This window comes from Sceloporus undulatus, chromosome 2 (genome assembly GCF_019175285.1).
Source record: "Sceloporus undulatus isolate JIND9_A2432 ecotype Alabama chromosome 2, SceUnd_v1.1, whole genome shotgun sequence".
In the NCBI taxonomy this organism is placed as follows: domain Eukaryota; kingdom Metazoa; phylum Chordata; class Lepidosauria; order Squamata; family Phrynosomatidae; genus Sceloporus; species Sceloporus undulatus.
The window spans coordinates 75610157-75628056 of record NC_056523.1 but is presented as its reverse complement, the minus strand read 5'-3'; the positions used below and the strand labels follow the sequence as shown (position 1 = coordinate 75628056).

Sequence of the window (17900 nt, the reverse complement as noted above, 5' to 3'; positions counted from 1 at the left end):
AGCTCAAAACACTCATAGGAATGTAAATCCATGCTGCTTCTTAATCCTGCACAAAATAGAGAATTCCTCCTGGACAAAAGGCTGAAATGGAGGGCATGTCCTGGAAAAGGAGGCCATCTACTCACCCTGAGAGAGAGAGGTCAACTTGCCCAAGGCCACCCAATGGGTTTGCATGGCCCAGCTGGGACCAAGCTGCATGTGTGACCAGATGTCTTAACTGCAAAGGAGAACAAGGCAAAGTGTAGGACATTAAAGCAAAATGGAGGGCACATCAACATAAAAGCTAAGGACACTAATATATATTGAAATTCATGCATCTTAGTCATGCTCAAAACAACTTGAAATTCCTCCTGGACTGAAGGCTAAAATGGAGAACATGTCCTGAAAAAGGAGGATATCTGGTCACCCTGTGGAGGGTGGGGCAGGGCCAAGGAGTTTCTGACTTATGGTGGATCCTAAGGCAATCCTATCGTGGGGTTTTCATGGCAAAATTTGTTCAGGGGGGTTGCCTTTCACATCCTGAGGCTGAGAGAGTGTGACTTGCCCAAGGTCACCCAGTGGGTTTTCATGGACGAACCAGGATTCAAACCCTGGTCTCCAGAGTCATAGCCTAGAAATAGAGGATGTTATGGCTCAAACCATAACACCATGCTGGCTCTCAATGGACCTTGGAGACCCAGGTTTAAATCCCCTCAAAGTGTCATACCTTGCTTAGGGTGACCAGATGTCAGAACTGCAGAGGACAAAGCACTGAAAAATGTAGGGCATTACGAAATAAAAGCTAAAACACTCATGTAAATATAAATTCATTTCAAATGGTTTATTTACAACTATATTACACATACTGAACATTATCAGATACTCAGCCGTAATTTAATGATGAACTGATCTCTGCTAAAATGCCTTGTTGGCTTACAATATACTTATAGAACTCTGAGCAAGACAAATGCTTATAATTGTACTTTACTAGCAACAAACCCTTGACCGAATCTACATTTAAAGTATTCCTGTCGTTTGTCCATTGTGATGAAATGAAGGAAAAAACCCTTTCAACATTTGCATTGTGTCCTGGCAGTGAAAAGAAATATTCTGCCATCTTCAGCAGTTCTGAGTGACATTCGTGTTTGCTACTCCCAAAGTATTTAACCCACTTGTCATTACATGACCTGTTTTCAAGATCTGTGCTGTTTTCTTCAAGAAACGTGTTCAGATGAGACAACTGGTCACTGCATTTCTTATCATCAATCTTGACCCCTCTTTTACTTAGAAACTTTATACACGTTTCCACATCTTTCATCAGTACCTTTTCTTTCAAATCCATCCATCTGAAACAGTAAAAATCTATAAACGAGACACTCCATTTCTTTAAATAACCATAGCATTCTCTGTACAAAGATACTGCTTCCTCCATAAAACAATCTACTTCGCTACCAAATCCCTCCTCCCGGGCACTTGCCAACACCTCTTTAGTCTTCAGGGAAATAAAGGAGCTCTCTAACCTGTTCTCTAGCAGGCAAGAGACATTTTCTAGTATATTGATTATGTCAATGATGGAATTTCTTTCTTTTTGAATCTCCTTGATATTGTCATAAAAAACAGACATTAATGAATGGAGGTGCCACAGGTATGCCTTACTCATTCTGGCTGAAAAAAAGTCCTTCAGAATTTTAGGGGGACTAGGCAAAGATAAGAAATAGGATTGCAAAGCTTCATACATCTCAAGTATTCTATAAATGGCCGGAAACAGAGATAGCCACCTGGTGTGAGTATGGGACAGTAACTGTTTGTAGTCTGTATCAACAAATTCACAGTATTCTTTCAGTTGTTCTGTTCTGACTGTATAAATGGAAAAATAATTATAGAGTTTAATGACTATGCACTCCAAATCAACTCCCAAGCTGTCAGCCCCATGCTGAATAGTATTGTGAAGGATGTGCGCTGGACAGTCTATCCCTACGACATTCTTGTTCACGCATTTCTTTAATTTGGTGAAAACACTGTTGCTCTCAGCCCTTTTAAAGCCCCCCATATTGGTGTTTGTATTATCACCAGCAAACGCTACACATTTGTCAGCAATATCAAGGTGTCTTAGTGTATCACTTATGTAGGAGGAAATAGCGTCTGAAGTTTCATTGGGAATTGTTTTAAGCTCTATAACTCGACTCTGAATACCTCCTGCTTTATAATCAAAAAACTGTATTAAAATTGGGAACATTTTCAGAGATAGATGATTGCTGCCATCTGTGGTAATCCCAAAACATGATATCTCTTTCAAGCACTGTATTGTCACATCAACAGAATGCGGCCCGAGAATTTTGTTTATTATAGCTTCAGTCTTTGTCCTAACACAAGACATGTTTTTGGCGATATCAGAGTCACAGTAAATTTCAGCATTTAGCTTAGGTGTACAATCCATAGATCGATACAATGAATGGTGGCTAACGGTGTGAAATGCCAGAGCTGCCTCTGCTGCATTTATTAATAGTGCAGATTCTGATAATTGACTGAAAAAACTCGATATATCTGTAATAGCGCTGCAACGTTGGGCATTCCGCTTGTGTTTCTGGGACTGAAGGTGAATTTCCAAATCTTGTGACCCTGAAAAGAGAGAGTTTTTTTGAAATGTAGAGCATATGTTTAAAATGTTTTTTAAATTGACATATCTTTAATATAAGTTAAATGTTTTTTAACTGACTTACCTTTATTGGCTACAGAAATGTATGTTCCTGCAGGACAAATGAGACACTCAGCTTCATATTTAGTTCTACCATCTTTAAATAACTTATATTTGCTTGATAAACGATCACTAAATTGGCATTTACGTTTTGGCATTTTTCAACACCTTTAACACCAGGCTCAGGGATGAAGGCAGGAGAAAGACAAGGCTACAAAGGCCCTACAGTCACATCTGTGCCTGAAGCAAGAAGCAGTTTGCTGGGTTGTTTTTGAATGATCCGCAGGTGTGTCTGCAGCCAGCAATGTAAAGGACAGGTAGGTCGTGGGTTGTCCCAGTGCAGACTGCACTCTGCAGAGGATGCAAGGGCCTCGGAAGCAGGGCAGAAGCGGTGGTGATTCCTTTTCATAAAAGAAAGAGAAAAAAGAAAAAAAATTACACATAGGATACACATACATATAAAACTAAACTAAATCACCTTGCTTCCAGGATTGAAAGTCAGCAGAAGCCCCTTCACAGTACACAGTTATAGCTGTATGGTTCCACTATAGTGGTAGAATTCAAGGATACAGCCATGTTAGTCTGTAGAATCAGTATGCAGAGATATCTTGTAGCACCAATGAGACTAACTGAAAGGGGTTGGCAGCATGAGCTTTCCTAGGCTTAAGTCTACTTCCTCAGATGCATTGGATGGCAATGGCCAAATGCATCTGAGGAAGTAGACTGAAGTTTACAAAAGCTCAGGCTGCCAACTTCTTTCTTTCAGTTAGTCTCAAAGATGCTACAAGATCTCTCTCCCTACTGATTCCACTATAGTTGTCCTGGCTACATCCTATGGAATTTGTGGTTTGGGAGTTGGACTAGGACACCAGGAGACCAGAATTTGAATCCCAGTTTGACTTTAGCCCCATACAGACAGGCCAAAATAAAGCTGCTTCGGGTCACTTTGGATGTATGCTATTTAAATGATGCATACGTCCTAAGAGTCCAGAAGCCATGCCAAAGCCACCTTGCATCAGTTAAACAGCATACCTCCAAAGTGACCCGAAGGAGCTTTATTTTGGCAGTCTGTATGGTGCCTTTGTAAAGCCAATGGGTGACTTTAGATAAACCACACTCTCTCAGCCTCAGAGAATAGCAATGGCAAGCCAACCCTGAAAAAAAAATGCCAAGAAAAAACTGTAATAGGTTCGCCTTAGGTTGGAAGCAACTTGAAGGCACAAAGCAACAACAATATAGGGGTTAGTGGAGCTCTCTGGCTATTGCTAAGCATGTTGCCCTAAACTCCCAAATCCCAAGATTTCATAGGATACAGCCATGGTGGATATTTAGGCTAAATATCTCCAGGCAGCTCCGCGATTGAAAGCAAAAAAGGAGTGCCAAACCTTCTACTACCTTGGGTTTGTTTGAAGCCTCCCCCCTCCATCTCAATCTGGCTGGTTGCTTAATTTGAGGAAAGGGGAAGGGGCTTCCCTCCTTCTCAGTCTCCTCTTTGCTGGGAGCTACTTTGGCTCCCGGTAGTTGCAAACATATCTTAAGAGCTGTTGGGAAGCTCTCCTATCTGCCAGAACTAATCTTGGGGAACAGCAGGCAGCAATCAGAATGGAAAAAGGAGGGTCAAGGTGAGCAGATGTGAGAATCACAAAGGAGGGCTAGTCAGCATACAATGTAGGACATTACAAAACAAAAGCTAAAACACTCATATAAATACAGATTCATGCTTCTTAGTCATGCTCAAAATGGAGGACATTTTGGAACTCCTCCTGGACAAAGTGGTGAAATGGAGGCCATGTCCTGGAAAAGGAAAATGGAGGACATTCCAAAAATAAAATAAAGCTAATATGACTAAAAAGAATGTAAATCCATGATTCTTAGCCCTGCCCAAAATGGAGGACACTGTGAAATGTAGGACATGACCTGCATATAAATTCATGCTTCCGAGTCATGAGCAAAATGGAGGTCATTTTGGAATTCCTTCTGGGCAGAAGGTTGGAATTTAGGGCATGTTCTGGAAAAGAAAAATGATAGACATTCCAAAATAAAAGCCAAAATCACTAATATAACTAAATAAGTGCTGTTTAGGCATGCTGAAAAGGAAGACATTGTGAAATGTAGGACATGTCCTGGTAAAGAAAAATAGAAGACATGAACCAACTAAAAGTTAAAGACACTCACATAAATGTAAATCCATGGTTTTAGTCCATGCCTAAAATGGGGGGCATTGTCAAACTCCTCCTTGACAGAAGGCTGAATGGAGGACTTGTCCTGGAAAATAATGGAGGACACGACAAAACAGAAGCTAAAAACATTCATATAAATATAAATTCATGCTTCTAGGTCATGCTCAAAATCATTTTGGAATTCCTCCTGGACAGAAGGTGGAGATGGAGGACGTGTCCTGAAGAAGTAAAATGGAGGATGTGACCACATAAAAGCTAAAAAAAACCCAACATTCCTGGAAATCCTTCTTTGCCATGCTCAAAATGGGAGACATTTTGGAATTCTTCCTGGACAGAAGGTTAGAATGTAGGGCATGTCCTGGGAAAAATGGAGGACATGACAAAATAAAAGCTAAAAACATACATAGAAATACAAATTCACGCTTCTAGGTCATGCTCAAAATAGGGAACATTTTGGAATTCCTTCTAGACAGAAGGCTGAAATGGAGGACATGACCAAATAAAAGCTAAGAAACACTAATGGAAATAGAAAGTTGTGCTTCTCTGCCATGCTTAAAATTGACGACACTTAGGAATTCCTCCTGGACAGAAGGTTGGTATGTAGGGCATGTCCTGGGAAAAAGTGGAGGACACAAAATAAAAGCTAAAATACAAATTCATGCTTCTAGGGCAGGCCATGCTGGAAAATGGAGGACATTTTAGAATTTCTCCTGGATAGAAGTAGGACATGTCTTGGAAAAGAAAAATGGTGGACATGCCAAAATAAAAGCTAAAAGCATTCATATAAATATAAATTTATGCTTCTTTGCCATGCTCAAAATGGGGAACATTTAGGAATTCCTCCTGGGCACAAGACTGAAATGGAGGACATGTTGGGGGGGGGGGCTTAAGACAAATGTAGGGACATGACAAAGTGAAAGCTCAAAACACTGACAAGAAAAGAGAATTCATGCTTCTAGGTCATGCTCAAAATGGAGGACATCGTGGAATGCCTCCTGGACAGAAGGTTGGAATGTAGGATATGTCCTGGAGAAAAAAGGAGGACATGACCAAATAAAAGCAAAAAGCATTGGTATAAATATAAATCCATGCTTCTTTGCCATGTTCAAAATGGAGGACATTTAAGAATTCCTCTTGGACAGAAGGCTGAAATGAAGGACATGACAAAAAACAAAACCCCAACATCCATAGAAATGCAAATTCGTCCTTCTTTGCCATGTTCAAAATGGAGGACACTTAGGAATGCCTCCTGGGCACCAGACTAAAATGGAGGACATGTCCTGGGGAAAAGAAAAATGTAAGGGACATGACCAAATAAAAGCTAAAAGCATTCCTATATAAATCCAAATCTAAATCCATGGCATGCTTCTTTGCCAAGCTCAAAATGGGGGACATTTTGGAATTCCTCCTGGACAGGGGGCTGAAATGGAGGACATAACTAAATACAACCTAAAACATTCAAAATGGAGGGACACTTAAGAATGCTTCCTGGACAGAAGGTTGAAATGTAGGAAAAGCCCGGGGGGGGGAGGACATGACCAAATAAAAGCTCAAAGCCCTGACAAGAAATTAGCATCCACGCTGCTTTGCCATGTTCAAAATGGAGGACACTTGGGAATTCTTCCTGGGCACCAGACTAAAATGGAGGACATGTCCTGGGGAAAAGACCAATGTAGGGACGTGACCCAATAAAAGATAAAAACATTCTATACAAATCCATGCTTTCTTTGCCATGCTCAAAATGGGGGACATTTTGGAATTCCTCTTGGAGAGAAGGCTGAAATGCAGGACATGTCCGGGGGAAAAGACAAATGCCAGGACATCACCCAGTCAAAGCTAAAAAGCATATATATATATATATATATATATATATACACAGATCCATGCTATAGTCAAAATGGAGGACACTGAGGAATTCCTCCTGGGCAAATGGAGGACATGTCCTGGGGAAAAGACAAATAATGGGACATGTCTAAATAAAAACTAAAAGGCATTCGTATATATCTATATATCTATATATCTGCCTGCTTTCTTTGCCAGAATGCCTGCTGGCTGGAGGGCTGCAATGGAGGACGCGTCCTGGGAAAGGAGGAGGATCAGCTGTGTTCCCCTGGAGAAGGGAGTGGAGGCAGGCAGGGGGCATTAAGGGAGGACTTGGCAGGGGGCTTTTTGCCTTCTGCTTCCTGGGGAGCCCAGAGTGCCTGGCCACAGCCTGCTTTAACTTTCTTTCTTGCCTGCCTTGCTTCCTTCCTTCCATGGCACTCACCCCAGAGAGGCCTCCTCCTCTTCAGTCCTGCTCTTGCCTTCTCCTCCTCCTCCTCCTTGGACAGGGCGGCGCAGGCGCAGTTCCAGCGGCGGCCTGGCGGGCGCGATGACGTCACTGCTTCCTCAGCCAATCCCCTCCCGCCTCCAAGTGAAGGAGGAGGAGGAGGAGGAGGAGGAGGAGGAATCCTGGGCTGGGCCTCTGGATGGAGGACATTTTGGGGTTTACCCAGGACGCAGCTCAGTCAAGGGGGGTGGCTGAGTGACCACCAGGCCTTCTGGCCAAGAGGCTGCAAAATGGAGGGCCTCTGAAGAGAATGGGGGGGGGGGGGGAAGGGCCAAGGAAAAGCTAATGGCCACAATGACAAGACTCATAGGGATATACGTTCTTAGTTCTCTCTTGTTCATCATGCCCAAAATGGAGGACATCTGGGCATTCCTCCTGAACAGGAAGGCTCGGGTGTAAGGCTCGTCCTGGGAATTGGAGGACGTGGCCTAATAACAATAACAATAATAATAAGCTGAAGACATTCGTAGAAATATAAATCCATGCCTCAAAAATTAGGACGTTGTGGGGCTCACACTAGAAAAGAGGTTGGGATTGAAGGCCTGGGAAAGGAAGATGGAGGACGTGGCCAAGTTATAAGCTAAGAAGAGTCATTTGACTATGAATTCATGGTTCTTAGTCCTGCTCAAAATGGAGGAACAAGGTCGGGATGGAGGGCATGGCCAAATGGAAAGCCCACATACTCATCAATGTATGAGTTATGCTCAAAATAGACATCCTCTTGAAACTCCTCCTGGACAGAAGGCAGAAATGGAGGACATGACCAAATAAAAACTAAAAACACTCACATATAAATTCATGCCTCTAGGTCATGCTCAAAATGGAGGACATATTGGAATTCCCCTGGACAGAAGGTGGGATGTAGGGCATGTCCTGGAAAAGGAGGGCGTCTGGTCCCCTGAGAATGCTAAAATGTAGGCCATGTCCGGGGGGAAAGGACACCCCAAATTTTGTTTGAATCAGAGCTTGCTGTTACTTACCAACTGGCTGAGAGAAAGAGTGAATGTGTATAAAATGGAATACAGTAACCAAGTGAGTGATACATTTGAAGCAAGAATCACCATGACGCTCCCTGATTCCCCCAGTTATTCCAGGCAAAGGTGATGGAACATCTGTTTCATTATCAGGGGGCTTTTTAGTGATGAGGGGGATCAGTGTCCCTGTTACTCCACTCAACAGCTACCATGACTGTATTAGAGCTGCTCTGCCCCTTGCCTTCCAAGGAAGAGCCTTCCCTGGCCTTCAGGCAAGAGCAGCCACAGAGCCTTTTCCTCATAGATTTCTATTGTCAGTTCATACCCCTTTCCAGCCCAGGGTCACCAGAGGGCTTCACTTTTCTAGGACATGCCCTACATTTCAACCTTCGGTCCAGGAGGAATTCCACAGTGTCCTCCATTTTGAGCATATCTAAGCATGGATTATTTATATTAGTACAGTACTTTGTTTTCAATTTGTAATGTCCTACATTTTCCTGAAATGCCCAACATTTGTAGTGCCTTGTCCTCCTTTGCAGTGAGAACATCTGGCCTCCCTGTTCCAGCCTTTCTCCACCCTTTATACCCTGAAGGAACCCTATGAAATATAATTTTCAAGTCTCATGCAATCCCCGCATAAACACTTTGCTGTTGTTAACTGCCTTCAAGTCGACTTAGACTCATGGCAATCCTGGCAAGATTCCCTGTCCTCCACTGCTTTGCTCAGGTCCTGCAAATTCAGGCCTGTGGCCTCTTTAATTGAGTCTGTTCTTCTGGCATGTGGTCCCCATCCCTTTCTGCTGTCCTCAACCTTTTCTAGCATTATTGTTTTTCCCTAATGAGTCCTCTCTTCTCATGATGTGGCCAAAACATAACAACCTCAGTTGCATCATCTTTGCTTCCTTGGAGAGTTCAGGCTTGATCTGTTCTAGGACCCATTTCATAGAATCATAGAGTTGACACCCAGTCCAACCCCATTCTGCCATGCAGGAACTCACCATCAAAGCACCCCGACAGATGGCTATCCAGCCTCTGTTTAAAAACCCCCAAAGAGACTCCACCACTCTCCAAGGGATTGTCTTCCACTCTCAAACAGTCCTAATGTCAAGGTGGAATCTCTTTTCCTGTGGCTTGCATCCATTGTTGCAGGTCCTGTTCTCTTGTCTTCTTGGCCATCCAAGGTATCCTCAGTACTCTTCTCCAGCACATCTGTTGATTTTCCTTCTGTTGACCTTCTTTACTGTCCAGCTCTCACATTCATATATGGGGATAAGGAATACAATTGCTTGGGTGATCTTCATTTTTAGTGTTCAGTTGCATATCTTTGCACTTTAGGATCTTCTCGATTTCTTTCATAGCTGCCCTTCCCAATCCTATCCTCCTAATAAGACTGCAGTCTCCACTCTGAATAATGTCTCATCCAAAGTAAAGCATGGGAACTCTTTATTTCAATTTTGCCATTATCTAGGATGAATTCTTGTTAATCTTCCATAGTCATTACTTTTGTTTTCTTGATGGTCAGCATCAAGCCTGTGCTCCAGGCCTTTGTTGGTGTCTGCTAGTACTGTAGTGTCATCTGCATCATTTAGGTCAGGGGTAGGCAACCTTTTTGAGCCGGGGGGGGGGGGGTTTCTGTCCCCCAGACAACTGGGGGGCTGAAGCCAATAAATAAATAAATAAATAAATAAATAAATAATTTTTAAAAAATTAAATAAATAAATAAACCGGGACAAATGTAGGACAAAATTTTCAAATGGTGGACACTTTTTTTTAAAAGTAGAGGACACACGAAAAAATTTGCTGATTTTTAAAAATATGTTAATATAAATGCATGTTTCTGAGGCTTCTATAGACAATTGCCCCTGCGCGCAAGAGGCCAAAGGCCCTGGTAGCAATCAGCGGCAGGACCGGGCTGGGGCCGGTCCCAAGGCCTCGCCGGGCCGCATCCGGCCCGCGGGCCGCAAGTTGCCTACCCCTGTCTTAGGTTGTTAATGTTCCTATCTCCCTATCTTCACTCTTCCTGCCCCTGAGTCTAAGCCCACTCTGCCTACTATGTTTTCTGCATAAAGGTTGAATAAACAGGATGAGAGTATGCAGCCTTGCTTGACCCCTTTTCATATCAGGAACCATATTGTTTCTCCATACTCAGTTCTGACAGCAGCCTCGTATCCCAGGTACGGGTTATGCATCAGGACAATGAAATACATTTATAGTAAGATCCCTAGTGCCTCTTTCTCAAAACCAGCTTGCACCTCTAGGATTTTTCCTTCTATGAACCATAGCACTAATCTCCCAGGCAAGGAAAATTATACTTAAAATATGGCGACACAGATTCCAGCCACATATGGAGAAATCCCAGAGGTGAAAGCAGGTTTCAGGAAAGCCAGAGGCACTAGTGACCACATTTCAAACTTATAATGCCTTTATGGAAGCCTAATGACAATGACAGTTTATACTTATATGGTTGTTTGTTGTAAACCCTCATGTGATCCCTCCTTAGTGTTATTTGGCCTTTATCTCACCTCTGTCTGTTTTATTGTGATTTCTTACAAATTACAATAAAGGACATTTTTAAATAAAAAAACCCACAAATGAATCCAAGAATGTATATCTAAAGATGCTGGATAAAGATACTGGGTGGCATTAGATCATCCTCCTCCTCTCATAGAACTCTTTTATCCATTGGTATCCTGATGCATGTCTGCTGGACATAGTTAATGATGAAAGAGCTTTTGTATAGTTTTATTGCAGTTGCTTTAAACTATGGGTGCTCTCCTCAGAAAAAAAGCTGCTGCAAGCATCAGTATTTGGTTCTTCTCTCCATTGCTGCCACAGAGAGAACTTATTTTGATTTCTGTAAGCCTTATAATAAAATATACACCAATGTAATAGTTCTTCCTTAATATTAATAAGGAATAGGAAGAACTCAATGTAAATTGGATGATCATGTTTATAACAGATTACATTTTCAGATTTATTTTTTTACAGTGGTCAGTAAGCACTTAATTATATAAAAAAAGAAATTGTGCTTTTTGGTTGCATGGTAACAGTAGACTCCAAACATATCAGGAGTGTCTGCAATCCTTGTGTTATGGGGAATTCAGCCCATATTCCTTGGCTATTGTGAAAGGGAATCAAAGATGAGACAGAAGTAATTAGCTTTTGCCAGTCTCCCAGGGACTGACACAGGATTTTGAGCTGAGGAGCAGCAGGTCAAGACAAGGCATTTAAGTTATTCTCCATCAACCATTCTTTGGCTTCTCAAATCTTCCAACAATGTTTTCTCCACATGGAGGTCTCAACTATGTGTTTACCCTTATAACTATGCATTGGGAACTCCATGGGATCTGGAGCAGGTGGCATCTGGAGCTGAAGAAGAATCAATAGGTATGCACCTGTTTTGTCACTCATGGAAATGCGATCTATGCGTTATCCTCAGTGATCATACAGAAGATAGCTGAGTCCATCTAGCTCATTCTTCCCAGAGTACTGGTCTGAAAAAGTGCAACATGCCATACAAACTGAGCCTTGTTGCATTTAATGACCTCGAAAAAGGCCTGAAGGCTTCTTGAAAGCCCTAGGAGCCCAATGAATTGTTCATAGGTCAGGAAGATCACTCTATTCTATGGAGTTTCATTTCCAGCAAACAATTATATTGGGGTCATTCTCCAGCCTTTCATCCAACTCCCGATAGCTCATTCCTATGGAAGAAGCACAAAATAATGTTAAAAGAGGATATTCAGCACTAACCTGACTTCCTTGGTAGAATTTAGGTGATGCAAGAAAGGAGAGCAACCAATATGTCAAAGAGAGGCAGGAGTGTCCCTTGGCAGCCATTTTTGCTATTGGTTATTTTGTTGATTTTGTACATTGGCTATTATTTTTTCATTGCTGTACGGTTACACAGTAATTTGTAGATGCAAGACAGACACATACTTACCTGTTTTACAGCAGATCTCATCATAGCTATGACAGCCTGTGTACAGTCGTGCTGGAGGACTTCTTTCATCCCGGGCTACTTTTACTGGGTACTTTTGGAGCCGCCGAATAAGGCCCTTCATCAGACCAAACTGGATGAGCTTCCTGGGAAAAAAAAGAATAAAATATTCATAGATAGGCTATGGAAATCAATGTTTGAACGTGGCTTAGAGCTTCATTTTGTTCTGGGCCTATGTTCAGGTGGATATGCGCTAAAGACAATTCTGAGATGACCAGTGAATGTTCCAATACTTCTGACTACAGTTAATAGACAATGGCTGCAGAGATTTTCTGAAGACTGTCCTAATCATGTCATTTTGGCTGTTATTTTAATCCCTTCTACAACACCTTCTGTGTTGTTAATACAGAAGTGATATAATAAAATGTTGGAATAATATAACAGAATTTGGGAATTTCTGAAAAATATAAATAATTATGATGCATTTTTCTATTATTTAATTAGTATTGTCAGATTTTGCTTTGGATGTTAATTATTATTTTTGTTCTATCATTTATGTAATAAAGGCTCATGGAAATGAAAGAATGCTAAGGTCAAGACAAGGTGAATGGTTAACAGATCACCACCTGAGATGAAGCTAGGCAAAAGAAAGCACATCTGCATTACAAACATTTCAGTTTTATGACAGATTAACTGTCAGAGTTTGTCTTGGAGAATCCTAGGAATTGTGAGGATGAAGATGCTGAGAATTCACTGCTAGATAGTCTTGATTTCCTTCACATTATCTGAGATGAGGGCATGATTACTACATACATCAGTTAAAATCTGTTTTGCAAGTACGGACAGCAACTCTGCAAATACACCCATTCAGATACTAAAATGTTGCTGAAGACAAGGAGGACTGGCACCGACACCCTCAGGCTCCATTCTGTTCTTCAAACAGTAGTCTGGAAGCTTCTTCTAGTACACTTTTTTTTAAAATATAAAAGGCAGGATAGAAGTTTGGCAACATGCATACCCATGTATGTTCATGATGTCAGGAACACATAGGAAGTGGGCTTATACCAGGTTGAACTATTTTTTTCTGGTAGCCCTCTGTTGTCTGACTAGTGAGAGTTCTCCAGGGTCTTGATTAGAGGTATTTCCTATTACTGCTACCAGACCCTCTTGAACTGGGAATGTTCCGGATGGCAAAGCATGGACTCTGCAACACTAACTATGTTGTAATGGTGTCACAGTTACATGTCATATGTGTGCTGGTAATTGCAAGGTCACTTATTAGATAGGAAACTGTGGAATTACATACAGCGATCAAAAGAATTTCTGAATAGGTAGATTAGTCATGGTTCTGAGTTCTTCTAGCATACATATTACATACAAGGTATACAGTCAAAATTATGGCCTAAGTCCAGTTGCACTGAATTAGCTGTTAAATGGTAAGTGAACATATGTAAATTTCATTGATTTAATGGATCTACTGTAGTTGGGGTTTATTCTTGTCACTTTTTGCCATCCAGTCTGCATTGACTTGTGGCGATGATAGGAATGAGAGATTTTCAAGAGCCCTGGCTGGGACTTTGTTGCTGTTGTGTGCCTTCAAGTCATTTCTGAACCCATCACAGGGTTTTCTTGAATTTGTTCAGAGGGGGTTTGCTCTTGATTTCCTCTGAGGCTGAGAGTGTGTGACACTCAATGCGCTTCCATGGCTCAGCAGGGATTTGAACACTGGTCTCCCAGTGTCTTTGTCCAACATGCAAACTACTACACCATGGTGAATCTGGGACTAGCAATTGGAGTTAGACCTAAATAAAAAAAAATTATCATTGCTTATTGAAACAAATTTTTTCCAGAGATATTGTCCATCACACATGAATTCTCAAGACCGACGTAATACTTAAAGAATGAAATTACTTCTTATTCACAAGTTTAAGCAGAAATCTATGGGCAATACAGGTACTTGTGAAACATTGTTGAAGATTTGATAGGACCACTGTTACAGTAGATAAATTACTTTGATGTCTAAAAGCAGTGGACCACCAGCTAGTCATTTCTGATCTAGAGACATCAGATCCATTTTCTGTTCGTGATTCTGCCACATCTCCCATGGTTTCTTCATTAACTATCTACCCATAGCTACCACTGCTATTACTGTTAATAAGGTGATAGATCATTTTGGTTTCGCTTGGCTATAGTCTACTTGTCAACTGTGAGAGTAGATTTTTTCTCAATTAATAAATAAATATGGAACACTACAATGGTGGGGTAAAAAAGCAAAGAGGCCTTTGATGGAGTTCATGCACCCCACACCCATTGGTTCCCTCCAGTTTCATAGTCCATCTTCAACCTTCTAAAAACAGTTGTGAAAGAGACTACTGTAAAAAGGAAAGAGGTTGATCACTGCTCCGTTAAACTAATCACTGCTGAAGAATAATGCCTAAAGGGTTGGAGGGGAGAGCACCACCTGACCTTTCATCCACTCTTTGGATTTGAAGAGTATAGCGGCAAATGAGATCTCGGACAGTTGTGCCAGGACTTAGCCCGCAATACAGCTGAAAAATATCTCTCAGGCTGGGTCGTTTGTTACCTATACAAAAATTAAAGTAAAATAAAATCAAGAAACATTTGGAAATCACAAAAATTGATAATCCTTCAATAAATTTTTCTCTCTTCTGTACGCACATACAGTATTATCATATGCAAAATCCAATTTGTAACTGGATGGCATTTATGATCTATAAGATGCACAAGACAGACAAAAACACTCTCCATATACAGAATAATTTTAAAAGCTTTATTCAAAAAGGACCAATTGTATGTAGTAATAATGAGAGTTAAAAAAATAAGCCACATAATATTGTACATTGCCAGGTTAAGTGCAAATTCATAAACTCTGGCAAATTTACTCCATAGAATTGCTAGTATTAATGACCATGCCAGCAACTAAACATATCCATTTGAATTTCAGCCAATGGCAGATGTATGCATTTATCAGCAAGAAAACATTATTCATGCAATTATTTCAGTGGTGGATTTGTAGCTTTGTTAATGCAGATAAACATGAGATTATCTCTGTAAAAATCCTTGACTGCTGTAATCCCGCCTCGATCCATAGGGACAGGCGGGAAATAGAAATAATAATAATAATTATTATTATTATGCAAATAACACTTTTATTTTATGCTGAATTCCTAAAAGGATATTAACAAGAAGAGGAGCAGCCAGTATGCTAGGTAGAGATAACTACAAGGTCATGACAAATGCTTCCAGACTGCTAAGTCCTTATTAAATTTAGGCTTAGCGTGCAATCTTATGCATACTTCCCCAGATATTAAGACCCAATGAACTCAGTGTTGCTTACTTCTTGCAGTACCTGGTTTTGTGACATATGAGAGACATTCATCTTGGAGACTTTTATCGTCAACCAGGTCCTGGACTTTAGGTGTGGTGCAATACACATTGGAGTACTGAGAAAATAGTAAGAAATGTCAGTCAGATTCTACTGAAATCCATAGTGACTGCTGGACATATTCACACTGAAAGAAAAATTACAATGATAGATTGATTAACACTGCCAGAATAGTACACAGTGATGTACCGTCTGCATAGCTGCTGGGCTGAAGGATGGGGAAATTAAGATTACATGACAAAACAGCATCTAATGGAGTATTAGAACTTTCTTACACAACTACTGTTAGTCTTTTTCAAAAAGTATTTCTGAAAAGAAGTTCACTTGGCTACCACAAATTAGGCAACAAACAACTCCTACTGAAAAACCATTTGAAAGTAGGAGACTCATGATGTTCATGTGCATGGTCTACAAAAAAACCCAGTAATCAAGGTGGAATGAAAAAAAGATTTATCAATTGCCCTGAGCACTGTTAAATTACAGAGAATCTTTTGTATGGGAATATAGACCACCATTTTAAATTAAAACATAACTTTAAACTTGAATTTTAACACATTGGGATTTTCAACAGAATCATTTATTTCTGGTGTATGATGCAGAACTTGGAGTCTTGGTTTACAGAGATGTCACCCTATGACCTAGGTCCAAAACACACTGCAGAAATAAACCACTTTGAGACTGCTTTAACTGCCCTGGCTCAATGCTAGGGAATTCTGGGAACTATAGCTTTCTGAGAAATTTAGCCTTCTCAGTCAGAGAGCTCTGGTGCCACAATAAACTACAAATCCAAGGATTCCCTAGCACTGAGCCAGAGCAGTTAAAGCAGTCTCAAACTGGATTACTTCTGCAGTGTGTTTTGGACCCTGGACGCCAGAACAATAAACCCACTTTTGGTAACTTAAACTGCCAAATAATTATCTTTGATAATATTTAAAGAACAATAAGACAGTATGTATAGTCTCTTAAATGAAATAAGAAAATAAAATCAGAAGCGGCCAGAGGTCCCTTTCTGATCTTATAAAAATACTCTTTTTGAACAAAACAAGACATTGTGGAGGTATAAAATGGAAGGCAGGCAGAGGCTTCTGAGGATTCACAGGGTGCAAAACCAGGCAAGGGAGAACATCTTGCCTTGGAGTACCAGCAGACACACTATTAAATTTCCCAAATGTGCTATATTACAAGTGGGAATCCCTGCTTTCTTTAAATGAGATCCTGGTAGTTTATGGATTTAGATAATGTCAGTTGATCTAGTTTAAGTGGTTCTTTCATTCTGTTTTGTTAGTAACTTAATCAGTTAGGTGGCATGGCTAACAAAAGATAAATTAACTTCACAAAATCAACTCCCAAGATATTTTTTTTTGGGGGGGGGTCTGTTTAAACATTCATCTACAAAATGATTTCTCATAACCTTGAGAGCAATGTGTGAACTGACTCAGTTGAAATAATCTAAAATGGCATGACCTACCTTCATTATTTGATCTAAGATGTCTCACTCACACAAGCAAGTTACTACTTGTTTTTGCAGTGATTATATGTCAATGTCAATAGATGAACTAGACATCCCACAGCTTAAAACCTCCAAGTCCCTGATCATTTGAACCACTTACTCAGCAGACTCACCTGAAGTATTGAAACTAGAGTCACTACTCCATAGTACCTGAAAAACACGAAGGCCATTAGAAATTAACCAACAGACTAAACTTTACACAAAATGATAAAATAAAAAGAATGGAAGAGGCATTGGTATGAAGTGGTACAAAGCCCAAGATGATATCTTTTTTAGGCACATGCTGGTTGGGAGCATTTTCAATATGTGATATTAGTGCAGGTTATAGTCCTTACTTATAGGAAATATATTAGCTGTAACCAAAATAGTGTTAGGCTGGGAGTAGAAAATATGTATAATTTTCAAAATAATCAGAACTTAATTTCTAAGATGGGTGTTGTCTAGTTTTACTCATGACTGACATTTGCTACATTTTGTAATGTGGAGGCTTTCCCTCTCAAATGCAGGCAAATGTGGATGCTGAAAAGTGGGTGAGAGACAAAAGTTACACATTTACATTGTTGAAGCAACAAGAAACAATGTGTATGAAGCCCAGGGTAGGCTAAACTAGCTGGGATGCTAAATGCATCACACCAAACATGAGAGGGTTCCTGTATTCTTTTTAACAACATGCCTAGTTCTCCTCCCCAATTTTCAGCAGGCAAATGTGGATGCTGAAAAGTGGGTGAGAGACAAAAGTTACACATTTACATTGTTGAAGCAACAAGAAACAATGTGTATGAAGCCCAGGGTAGGCTAAACTAGCTGGGATGCTAAATGCATCACACCAAACATGAGAGGGTTCCTGTATTCTTTTTAACAACATGCCTAGTTCTCCTCCCCAATTTTCA

The 17900-nt window shown here is 40.6% G+C and overlaps 2 protein-coding genes across 4 annotated transcripts in view; both read right to left on the bottom strand.

Annotated features, from left to right (window-relative positions):
• Positions 1 to 795: 795 nt before the first annotated feature.
• LOC121924036 lies at positions 796 to 7180 on the bottom strand. 2 transcript variants are annotated; one of them, XM_042455085.1, is made up of 4 exons: positions 7121 to 7180; positions 4850 to 4939; positions 2700 to 3075; positions 796 to 2598 (listed from the first exon to the last, which is right to left on the bottom strand). In XM_042455085.1, the coding sequence occupies exons 3-4, from the start codon at positions 2830 to 2832 to the stop codon at positions 863 to 865; spliced, it is 1869 nt and encodes a 622-aa protein (XP_042311019.1). In that variant the 5' UTR covers positions 2833 to 3075; positions 4850 to 4939; positions 7121 to 7180; the 3' UTR covers positions 796 to 862. The 2 variants fall into 2 exon arrangements, with proteins under 2 accessions (XP_042311019.1, XP_042311020.1); XM_042455086.1 differs by lacking the exon at positions 4850 to 4939 and having other exon boundaries at positions 7121 to 7177.
• Positions 7181 to 10884: 3704 nt separating this feature from the next.
• Positions 10885 to 17900, bottom strand: part of NPRL2 (NPR2 like, GATOR1 complex subunit) — a 16642-nt gene continuing 9626 nt past the window's right edge. The window contains exons 8-12 of one of the 2 annotated variants that reach the window (XM_042451253.1): positions 17124 to 17160; positions 15453 to 15558; positions 14561 to 14678; positions 12098 to 12240; positions 10885 to 11858 (exon numbers count right to left, since the gene is read on the bottom strand). In XM_042451253.1, the coding sequence (XP_042307187.1) occupies positions 11791 to 11858; positions 12098 to 12240; positions 14561 to 14678; positions 15453 to 15558; positions 17124 to 17160 (472 nt within the window). In that variant the 3' untranslated portion in view covers positions 10885 to 11790. The remainder of the gene's footprint in view (positions 11859 to 12097; positions 12241 to 14560; positions 14679 to 15452; positions 15559 to 17123; positions 17161 to 17900) is intronic. The other variant, XM_042451254.1, reaches the window with a different exon arrangement.